The 12,338-nt window shown below is 39.3% G+C and overlaps 1 protein-coding gene across 1 annotated transcript in view; it reads right to left on the bottom strand.

Annotated features, from left to right (window-relative positions):
* Positions 1–11,473, bottom strand: part of acvr1c (activin A receptor type 1C) — a gene marked incomplete at its 5' end in the record, with an annotated part of 133,615 nt that extends 122,142 nt beyond the window's left edge. Inside the window, 3 exons of the mRNA XM_081367402.1 lie at positions 2,580–2,810; positions 9,580–9,741; positions 11,275–11,473. Coding sequence (XP_081223528.1) covers positions 2,580–2,810; positions 9,580–9,741; positions 11,275–11,473 — 592 coding nt within the window. The remainder of the gene's footprint in view (positions 1–2,579; positions 2,811–9,579; positions 9,742–11,274) is intronic.
* Between the last annotated feature and the right edge of the window lie 865 nt (positions 11,474–12,338).

The following is a 12,338-nucleotide window of genomic DNA, read 5'->3' as shown; positions in this document are numbered from 1 at the left end:
TCAGTCGATTTTTACTCATCTCATTATAGTAATACAGTTTGCTAAAACATCCTCATTCATTCACACACGCGATTTAAATTTAAACTGTCTTTTTGCGAGCTGTGGTAAACAGCGCGCATCTCTGCTGTTCATTCATCAAAAACAGAAACCCGATTCACGTGAGAAGAAAAAAAACCTTACAGTATTCCTCAGCTCGCTCCTCGATATACCCGCACTTCTGAGGTACTTTTTTCATTATTGTTATTGCTCACAGCGCTGCGAGACGGTGTTAAAGTAATGATCTGAATAAACTGATATGTGGGCGTTCACAGGTTTGCTTGGATTGCCTCATTCATTTGCGTTTGAATAGTGCGCGCTCTCCGTAGGCGGAGTCACATTACATTTGAATTAGCTCTAATGAGGTCGACTGGAATCGCTCTCTTTTAATACAGATTTCACAACATGAGAATATTTGTTTTTTATATAAATTACTTCATTTAAGAGAAGAGAATTCAAGCTTCATGCCTGTATGTCTGTTTGTCTGTTTGACTGAGTATTCGCTGAGTTATTGTTCATTTTCGGACGCGTTTCAGAATGGACGACACTGGCAGATAGAAGGCAGAACTCGCATCACGTTTATTTTTCTTTATTTGGCAAAAAGCACAACACTTTGTTTTTATTGTGAGTATACACAAAAATAATACACATTTAACAGAATCGATTGATGTATGAAACTTGTTTTGTAAAATCAAAGTCAAAAGAGTATTTTGGGTCTCAATTCAACTCATAAGGAAAAAAGCGAGCAGATCACGCCGGCGTGATCTCCGACCTCTGAGGGTTAAATTTGAAAATTTCTTAAATTATTGAATTACTAAGATTAAAATGGGTAATGATACCCACTTAACATTATATATTAAAGGCATTTTAACATTCAATATACGCCGTAATTGGAACTTTTTTATTTACACGTGATTACAATGTTTACTTGTAGTGGTAACCATGGAAATCTACAAAATATTATAGGCCTAGTTGAACTGACCGGCTGTTGCACCCATAAAATGCAACCTTTTTATTCTGACAGTGTATGATTTATATTAAAATTAGTTACAGAATAGAACTATGAACTTTTAACATTCAAAAAACAACTTATTTGCACAAACTATGTAGGCTACAATTTAAATTAGTTTATTGTGAAATAGCTCAAACATATTATGTTTTTCTGTCTTCTGTTAAGCATTGTTCTGGGCTGCGTTTCCCAAAAGCATCAATGGTTTCTTGTGATACTTTTGGGAAACGCATCCCTGTTTGAATGCATTGTCGGCAGTGTGTGAACGCTCTCTGTGATTGATTGCTTCTGACTTGCAGCATTTGCGTGTGTTCAGATAAGCAGGAAAATAGTTATACTACACAATTATTTGCTAAACATAGGTTATTCATCCAATTCAATGCATATTGTAAGCATTAAACTTCTTGTCAAATAAACAAAATCACTGGTAAAAAAAAGAAAACTGTAGTATCGATATTTTTATTTGAGTATCGATACTTTCGATACTCAACGTCAGTATCGATGTATTTGTATTTGTGGAAGCGAATTTGCAAAGCGAAATAAAATGGACCAAAAATTGCCTGTTGAATATTATAGGCTGTATTTTTAAACAGTTTGAATATTTTGGAAGTGAAATATGAAAGGTGAATATGGATTATTGAATTTTTAATAATGAAAATGTGTTTGAAATGTTTTTAATTGAAATATTCACAGCTTAAATATTCAACCACGTTGAATTTCAGCCCATAAAAATGCAAGCCCTAAAAATACAATGCATTAAAATGCAAGCATGGTTAATGCAATGCCTATTTTTTTTCAAGTAGTGCAATTCAACAGGCTTTTTTATTTCAAAAACATTTGATATTTTACTTCCATAGTTTTTGTGGCGTGTATGGATGAAGTGTAACTAAACAGTGAACTTGTATGTTGACCTGCTCTCTCGATTGCCCAAAACAAATTTCTCCTAATGGAGAGATAAACTAACTAACTAACTTATGTGGTGTTTTCATTTTTGCAATTTTTGCAGTGCAGACAGTTTGACAATTCATTATACACTGCTTGAGCAGAGCCACACACTTACAAAATACCATTGTGTTCCCCCAGAAGAGAATAATTCACTCAATGAATCCAATCAAAATGATGAGTCCAATCAAATAGAACAAAAGAATGACACACTACAAGGGTCAGATAAACTGCTTCCTGAAGAAGAGAAATCTGAGTGATGGCGCAAGCAAATCCACTGGTGCCGCATGCCTCAGTGGGTGGTGTAAGTGGCATCAGCCAGTCAATTGATTTGATTCTATACCAGCTTCAGACAATCATCACACCTGGAGCGTGTTTCCATAGCATCAGCTACTGATGCAGCATCAAGTGAACCAATGAAATTAAACTCCTGTCATGAAATCTTACTCAAATATTTGTATACAATAAAATGATAACTAAATATGTTTCTTGTTATATGCAAGAAAACAATTCAAATACACAACATGCCTTGTTCTTACATCAATTTTCATGCATTAATGTGATTTTACACCAAAATCCCTTCATGTGATACCTTTGTTATCAGCGGCGATAAATCCCAAAATATTCTCGTGGCGTAACATTATTGTCTGATAAATCTCAGCCTCACGAAACCAGGAACGCTCATCTCGTGATGAGAAGATCTTCACAGCGACATCTTCCCCCCTCCATTTGCCCCTCCACACTTCCCCGAAGCGCCCCTTTCCAATGCTTTCCTGGAGGACAATGGTTCGAGCAATCGTTCTCTGGACCAATAGGGGCAATCCTGAGAGAATATCACATAAACTGTCAGCTAAAGGGTTAACAACAGATATATGTCCATACACCTGTTCAAATCTCACTCAACTGCAAAAGAAAAATATGTATATTTATGATGATTCATTAAAATCATTAAATCATATCTAGCTCTTCAAAAATTCTGTCATTTACTCATCTCATGTGATTCAAATATACACTGTGTTCCAAATTATTATGCAAGTGACATATCAACAGGGTTTAAGTACAATAAACATTCAGATTTTAGTTTTATTAAACAATTGTTTGCCAGGTTAGCTACGTTAAATAGCCAGGTATTCTTATTTAAATGGAAAACCTACTTAAAGAGGTTGTTCCACATTGTTAAGCAAGTCACAGTTTTCATGCAATATGGGGAGGAAGAAAGATATTTCTGAAGATATTTCAGACATGCAACTTTATGCATGACTGCCAGCCTGCATGGAGAGGTTCTTGAGACTCCAGCAGCTTCAAATACCAGTTTGCTATTTGAAATGAGTATTTCTTAATGAGTATTTATCTGACCGAGTTTGTCTGAGCTCTAAATGTCTCACAAATCTTTTGATAGTTTGGTCATCTCCATTCAGTTTTTGCTAAATATTAGTTGTTTTCATGCCTTTTGCAAGACGTTGCACCATGTCATGCTTTTCATCTTCAGAAAGCTGAAAAGCATACATTGCATAAGAACGTCTTGGTTACTAGTGTAATCCCTTTTTCCTTGTTGGAGGGAACGGAGACGTTGTGTCGAAATACCGACACTAGGGGTCACTCTTGGGAGCCCCTAACACCTCTGAAGTATTCAAAAAAGGCCAATGGAACTGGTGTGTGGAATTTGCATGTCTGGCCACACCCCATACATACGGGACTATAAGACGGCCAGCGTGCATCACACACTTCAGGTTTGTTCTTAGGAGCCAAGATGGCGTCTCAACCTCTTCAGTGGCAGTTCAAAGTTGTGGCAGGAGGGACACAACATCTCCGTTCCCTCCATCAGGGAACGAGGGAAACACTAATAACCGAGGTGTTCCCTTTCTGTCAGTCACTTTCGACATTGTCAAATTAGACACTAGGAGTCTGAAGAAAATGTTATTATTTAAAGGTCCCGTTTTTCGTGTGTTTTTGAAGCTTTGATTGTGTTTACAGTGTGCAATATAACATCATGTTTCGCATCTAAAAAAACACAGTATTTTTCACACAATTTACTTATCTGTATACCGCTTTTTTTACTGTCCTAAGAACGGGCTGATGACTTTCTTGTTCTATGAGTCCCTCCTTCAGAAATACGTAACGAGTTCTGATTGTGCCAGCGGTTCCTGTGTTGTGATTCGACAGCAGCTTAGCGCACGTTGCCCAGAAAGGTCACGCCTCTTACCATAACGTGGAGATGCATGCGCTCAGGGAAGGCCAAACAAAGGTGATTGGACTCCGGGATGAAAATAACAGCGTCTCGACAAAATGGCGACAAACACACTCTACAAACGCAACTCTTCCTCTTCTCCGTGGGAGCGCAACAAGACCACGCCCCCTTTTATTGTGTATTCCTGTGGGCGGAGGTTAGTCAAAAAACTGTTCTAGTGACGTCATTAAAGAAGGAAGTAGAGGGATGTAGTCCAAACCGGCCGTTCGATGTAGGCGACTTCTGTTAAATAAAATATCTCGCTTGGCATTGAACTTTGAGCTTTATAATTTTACAGATATTATTTATACTCTAACAACAACATTACACACTAACTAAAGTTTGAAACATGGGATCACGAAGAACGGGACCTTTAATATTATTTAAGTATTATTATTCTTTATTAGTATTCATAATCATTTGTAATCGTATTTTGTGAATCACGGTGTGCTTGGGAGAGGTAGACTGTATAGATTGCATGAACGTGTGAGAGACAGAGACAAGGTATAAGTTTCAATGCATATGTTGACTTAACGATTCACTATACATTTCATTTTAAATAGAAACCAGATGTTCCTCTGGTAATGTCAGCAGCGTATAAAACCCAACCTTTTTGTCCAGAGGAACAGGGAAAACTGGAATGAAGATCATCTCTCCAGAAAATTGTCTTTCTCTCCTGTCTCGACATAAAAAAAAAGAGATCTCTTGGCAAAATAACTGGTGTCCGGTCCCGTGAATTAAACAACAATGGGGAAAAAGCTATACTAAACGCCACAACTATTGAACTGTGTCACGAGACTTAGCGGTGCAGATGCAGGCAGGCCTCCACGTGCCAAAGCAGTTGTAGCTAAGCTACTCGCAACCTTCCAACGCTCAGGGTAACTGACCTCAGGTCTCCGCATATCAGAGGGAGCCCCTCACCTCTGGAAAGAGGCCATTCAAAATAAAGTTGTTGTTTTTTTACAACTGAGTAAACCTGGTTGTTTCCTTCTCATTGAGAAAGGAACACTATGGATACCACATCCTGCCCAAATGGGGATGGTAGTATGTGGAAAATACATCCTAAGGAATCACCAGATGGGGGAGTATACTACATAGGAAAGAGTCCCTGTGGAGGGCTCCACCTGATGAGGGGGAGACTGCCGGCCACAGCAATTGGTGACGGAGCTAGCTGCATCCAGGGGAAGACACTGGGTTCACTGATAGGGAAACTGAACAGTGGAAGAATGCATCATATAGGGTCACCATTAGGGAAACACTACATATGGAGCACTAGCCTGATTACCAGGGCTTAGCTGAAAGGGCTATACCACGAGTAATGTGAGTTAATGTGAGTGGTGAGTTCCTCCACTGAACTCACTACCGTCAAGTGCTAGGAGGTAGAAAAGATGTTCTGGATCACCAAACCTGAGGAGGTCTCTGGGACAAAAAGGTGCACGTAACCACCTGTTATGTTTTACCTTATGTAACCACCATAAGTTTTACCTGTTGTTACCTAAGACTCAAGACGAAACGGGTTCCATATGGAGATTATAGAATCTTGCAAAGGTGTTGGGTATAGCCCAGCCTGCAGCTTTACATATGTCTGCTAATGAAACACTGCGATACCCCTAGTGGAGTGAGCTGTTTGGAGATATCCTTCCCCTTCTGCTGACCCCCAAAGCAGACAAAGAGCTGCTCAGATCTTCTGAAGCTCTGTGTGCGGTCCAGGTATATGAGCAAGGCATGCACTGGACACCACAGAGACAGGGCTAGGTGTCCTTCATAAGGAGGAATTGCTTTCAAGTTTACCACTTTGGGCACATATCTGGCCTGGGGTCTCAGGACCATGTGAGAGTGTGTTGGCCCAAACTTCAGGCACAAATCACTAACAGAGAAGGCTTGTAGGTCCTACAACCTCTTGATGGAGGTGAGCACAATCAGGAGATCTTCATAGAGAGGGCATTAAGCTCAACTGATTGTAAGGGCTAAAAAGGATCTTTCTGTAAGGCATGTAGGACCAAAGAAAGATCCCAAGAGGGGATGAGGCAAGGGCTTGAAGGATTCAACCTACGTACACCTCTCAGGAACCTAATAATCAGGTTGTGCTTCCTGCACAGTAGGATGGAGGTGGACAGGCATTTCTCCAAGCCCTGTCTATCCACCTTGGGAAATCAAGAAAGTGTTATTTCTTGGCATCTCGCATCTTGGCAAGGTTTAGCCATAGGTAGTGCTCCTGGACCACAAGTGTGGACATAGTCGGTTGCAGAATGCAGTTCCTGCATTACCTTTGGGTCAGAACCTGGTAGACTTGCAGGATGGCCATTGCATGCAGGGCAGACTTACAAGCTCTGGATGGGGGCCTCAGACAATTACTTCAAGTGGCGGCATTTTGTGGGCATTAATGCACTTCAATCGCACGCTCAACCTGAGTTGAGTACCCCACCATCAAGGGTAGTGAGGACAGAGGAACCAGGGGAACACGAGCATGCTAAAGGAACAGGAGGCCCACAGGGATTCACCTTGAGGAAAATCTCCCATTGTACCCCCAGATTGCCCTCAGAGCTCACCGCCACATGACCCCATCCACAAATGTTGTTTCAGGAGGAGCGCAGCCCATTCGCTGAAGACAGTGCTCATGGCCATCCTGCAACCAGAAGGAAAGGGAAGGAACACCATCTTTAAAAAGACACTATCTGCCGTGCAGCTCTTTTAGAGGAATTATCTCTTTTATTAAGGAAAATGCCTCTTTCAGATGACCACTAATGGACCCAGGGGAACTCCCTGCACTTATCTTTGCAACACGTTGAGAGTGACCACTGATGTGTACTCTGCTTCCAGCAGCAGTTACAAGGTGAATGGAAATATTGCTTCTCATGAAGAGACGCTGTGCTTAGGCTCCAAAGAACAAAGTTGAAGTGTGTGATGCACGCCAGCCAACTTATACGCCCGTATGCATGTCCACGGACATGGCCAGACATGCAAATTCCACATGCCAATTCCATTGGCCTTTCCTGAATAAGTCAGAGGTGTTTGGGGCACCCAAGAATGACCCCTTGTGTCTGTATTTCGACATAAGCTCGAAAGTGACCGACAGAAAAGGAACTGTGATTTACTTAAAAATGTGGAACAACCTCTTTAAGTAGGTTTTTTTTTTCATTTACCTAAGACCTGTCAAACTACTAAACAAACCTGTCTGAGATTGATACCAGTATTTTTACTAATCTAAAAAGATATGATAAATAAAACAAACAAACAAACAAACAAACAAACAAACAGTTTCTTTGAAAAACTAAAATCGGAATGTTTACTGTATTGAAACCCTACTGATATGTCACTTGCATAATAATTTGGAACACAGTGTATTCAAACATTAACATATAACAAAACAAAACATAAAAATAATCCACATGACTCATAAATATGACTCATCTCATATGATGTCATACAAAGCGTTGTATGAAGAACAGATGGAAATGTACATTTAGCAGGCACTTTTTATCTAAATTAACTTACAGTGTGTGCATAATTTTTATGCAAGTCAATATTCTGATCACATTTTTTCCAAACACATTTGACCAATTCCAAACCACATCAATCTTAATAACTACTATTGATTTTGTATATAATCATTTATATGATATATATTGGTGAACTGTGAAAAACACCTTATGTTCAGGTAAAATCTAACAGGTAAAAGTGGACAAAAAAAGATTTAAGAAAAAGTTTTAACTCATACTGAAAAGTCAGAAATTATTAAATGCCCATGAGAAGGATGCAATACTACAGAAATTCTAAAATAAAGGTGTACTATTGGACAGCAAAATGCTCATTGGGTCAATGAGTCACACAAAAAACAAACAGGTTAAGAAGAAAAGATGCATGTTAACTGCAAAAGACATTAAAGAGTTCCTGGTGGTTTCACAATTATTTTCCTTAATAATATATATATTTTTTTGTCTCCAGTGCCATTATTTTCCAGAACTGCAAACTACTTGGAGTCTCCAGAAATACAAGGTGTCAGTTTTCCAGGGACTTGGCAAACTGTGTGTTCACACTGCTGCCGGCAAGAGTGGCAAAATTCGCTCTCGCCACCCTGCCAACGACGCCGTAGAAAGATTTGTGGATGCTCTGACGTAGATCGAATGCTTGGTCTTCTTTTAAACTTTATTTAAAGGGGCCCAAAGCAAACAAGCATGTTGATCGTTATTTGTGCAGACTGACCAGGTAGGGTATAAGTTAACCTCATGGAATCTTTTACATGTGAAAGTAAAAAATTGGTTGATGGAAAGAACTTAATTATAGTGACATATTTGCTAACTAAATAAACCATTTAAAAGCCATTAAAAGCTTATTAAAAGCCATTTTGTGTGGTGGATCAGTGCTAATCTAATTTGCATTCCCGCTGAAAAACAAGCGTTCTAGCGCAGAAATGTTGCCTATAAATAGTGTTGCGCGTCTTCTTACCAAATTCACATGATCATCCTCTCCTCTATTTTGCTTGGGAACTAATGTGGTCAGAACCAGAGATTACAGGACTGCGTTCTCTAGAATCCTCTCAAGCGGAGGACATTCTACATTCCCAGCAGCAGCAGCAGCAATAATCTACAACAACAGCAATAATCAACAGCAGCAGCAATTCAGCAGCAGCAGCAGAACAGATCTATTCTGCCAAGACCAAATACATTAACATTGTCATATAAATTACCATGCTAAAAATCTTCAGAGAGTTGTCATGATAGAAATTATTCTATATGTATATTTATATACAAAATAAATATAGTTGTTAAGATTGATGTGGTTTGGAATTGGTAAAATGTTCTTGGGGGAAAAAAATACTTGCATAATAACTGTATAAATGAGGAACATCATCTGACAAGAAGTCATTCACACCACTTTCATGATACTTTCATGTCACTTTTATGGTGATTTTTGCCAATTTTGGAGCTTAACAACATTTGTTCTCATTCACCATTATACAGAAACATTTTATTACTAAAAAATGTCTCCATTTGTGTGAAGGAATAAAGAAATTTAACTGGTTTGGAATCACGTGAAGGTGAGTAAACAATAGAATAATTTTCATTTTTTGAGTAACCTATTCTGCTTTTTTTTTCTTTTCTTTTTTTTCATGTTATTAAGAAAAACATATGATAACTAACATTTGAGTAGTCTGGTTTATTTATTCATTCATTCATTCATTCATTCATTCATTCATTCATTCATTCATTCATTCATTCATTCATTTATTTATTTATTTATTTATTTATTCATTCATTCATTCATTCATTCATTCATTCATTCATTCATTCATTCATTCATTTATTTATTTATTTATTTATTTATTTATTTATTTATTTATTATTTTTGCACAGCCAGCTCTCACCTGAACCAGAGCCAGAGGTGCTCATGTCATAGATGAGCTCTTTCAGGCATTTGTCAGGTGACACCAGAGTATGGTCATCCAGGGGTTCCTCTGGATCCTGTTTGTGGGCTTTAATGTGTATGCACCGCAGGTTTTGTACGGCACACATTCCCAGAACGACACCTACACACATCAGGCACGACGGCACAAGAATTACTGCTGCTAGTTCCAGCTGACTCCAACCAGACCCCTCAGGTGGCGGCTCTGCACCAACACACACACACACACACACACATTTGTTTCAGTATATGAATAAGGACATCTCATGCAACATTTTTTTTATGGTGATGATACTATCTATCTATCTATACCAGTCATTACCAGAAAAAAATGTAGCCTATTCGGAAGTCTGCTACAGGAATTGTGTAAGGCGGATTAGTTTGAAAAGATATAACACGAGCCATACCAGCCTGAAGGTTTGTGCCATGTTTTGTGTTTGTAGCTCTAGAAGGAGTTACTCTTGAAAATGTAGGGCCTCAGAATAATAATACCGGTAACTAGATAAAAATTATTTTGTCATGGCAAACTTTGATGATGGCTTGAGAAAGCCTAGCTAAAAAGTTTGAAGTAGTTTTAAAAGCTTGAAGTCTGAAGTGGTTATAAAAGCTTGAAGTGTGAAGCAGTTTTCAGTTTGAAGGAGTTGTAAAAGCTTGATGTTTTAATGTTTTGAGACAACCTCTAAAAGGTTCTACTGTTTTCTCTGCCATCCTCTTGACTAATGCTTACTACCAAGTGCCACTGCTTTACTTTTCTCTCTGACCTTTTTTAATCTAATGGGCGCAACAATATCCAATGATCCAGAGAGAATGGTGCTCATAGTGCTAGTTAATTCCTCAAGTTCATCTGTTTGTTTGGGTTCACTGAGCAGCTGAGACAGATCCGATAAGCTGTTTGAAAAATTATCTATGGTGGATGGAAGGATTGTTCTGCCTAATCGATAATGCGGCGCAGCATGATATATTACAGGAGTACGTAATATGCAAGTTACCATGTAATGGTCAGTGACATCGTCACTTTGTGGAATGATATCTATATCGGTTGGATCGGTTCCATGTGATATAATTAAATCGAGTGTATGATTAAATCGATGAGTCGGTCCGGTAATGTTTTGCTTGACCCCAAAGGAGTTTAATAAGTGCCACTGCATGAGGACCGTCGTGACCTCAAGGCCTTTATTACTCACAACAAACTATTCCGTTTTTGTTGTGTTCCTTACGGAATGGCTTCAGCGCCTGCAGCAGTTCACAAGGTGATGACCATCATCCTGACTGGCTCGCCAGGGTTTGAAAATTACTTGAACGATATTACAATGACTAGAAGCTGCTGGCTTGCAGCTCAGTAAGTGTCAGTAAACCAGCCTGCTGTTCTAAGGTCATACTGTGTTTCAGCTCAATGACAAAACTGTCAAGTCCCACCCTGCTCCTCTACAACCAGTGCCGCTGCCAGATGGAAAGTGGCTATGGATATGGTCAGACAATGTCAGGCACCGATGCATCCGACAGCAGGTTTGCTATAACATTAACTCATTATTACAGCAAATGGCCAAGGACCTCCTTTACTCGCACTGTCACTACGGATTCAGTGATTTCTGTCATCAATCTTCAGCAGCCATGGAAATCCATTGAGTGTTGTTACTGTTAACGGTGTTCAGTTTACGTCTGCTGCTTTCGCTGTATTTCTGAAAGGAAGGAATATTTGTCACCATCGTTCCTCTCTCTACTACCCAGCAGCTAATGGTGCTGTAGAGAGGTTTAACCGTGTTCTCAAACACACTGTTCAGATGGCCATCCAGCAACATCAGCCATGGAAACCTGTGGTAACTGACTTCTTGCAGGTGTACTGTGCCACTCCACATGCTGCAACTGATATTTCACACTTTTAGCTCCTCTGTGGCAGGTAAAGGTGCACAAGGCTGTCTATTTTGCCATCTGCTCCTGTGCACTCACCAACTAACATGACTGTTCGCCAAAGGGCTGCAACACAAAATGAAAAAGCACACTAATGCTAGAGCGATGTGCTCACACCCTGTGTTTTCTGGATCTTTTGTGTGGATGTGTCTACATTGTCGATGCCATTCTGACATTCTATTCTTTCTCTTTTTTTAAGGGGAAAATTAGGTGTTCATGAGTGAATTGTGTTGTGGACTACTATTTTGGAAAGGAAGCCTGAACTGTTGTGTAATGATGTAAGGTGTGTGGAGAAAGTTTAAACAAAAGGTGGATGAAGTTCGCTACTCGTGTCTCATGTGCTTTATTATTTAATAAGTCAAGTTACCTACATTTATATAGTCAAGTCAAGTCAAGTCAAGTTTATTTATATAGCGCTTTTCACAACACAGGTTGTATCAAAGCAGCTTCACAGTAATAAATTAGAACAATACATCAATGTTTGTTTCTAGTGGAACGTCTACGTTTGGTAATGCTGATCAATAGTATCGTTGATTGATTAATTAAATTAAATATCCCCAACTGAGCAAGCCAAAGGCAACAGTGGCAAGGAACCGAAAAACTCCATCAGGTGACCTAATGGAGAAAAAAAAAACCTTGGGAGAACCCAGGCTCAGTCGGGGGCCAGTTCTCCTCTGGCGTTTATGAACTAGAGGTCGGATTTAACTGTAGGATTAAAAGTATTATATGAATGCCTGGCTAAAGAGATGCGTCTTTAATCTAGTTTTAAACTGGGAGAGCGAGTCTGAGCAACGAACAGTATCCGGAAGACTA

Source organism: Scardinius erythrophthalmus (assembly GCF_964197995.2).
Source record: "Scardinius erythrophthalmus genome assembly, chromosome: 6".
NCBI lineage: Eukaryota > Metazoa > Chordata > Actinopteri > Cypriniformes > Leuciscidae > Scardinius > Scardinius erythrophthalmus.
Note: the sequence above shows the minus strand (reverse complement) of the source record. Positions and strands in the feature narration are given on the sequence as shown.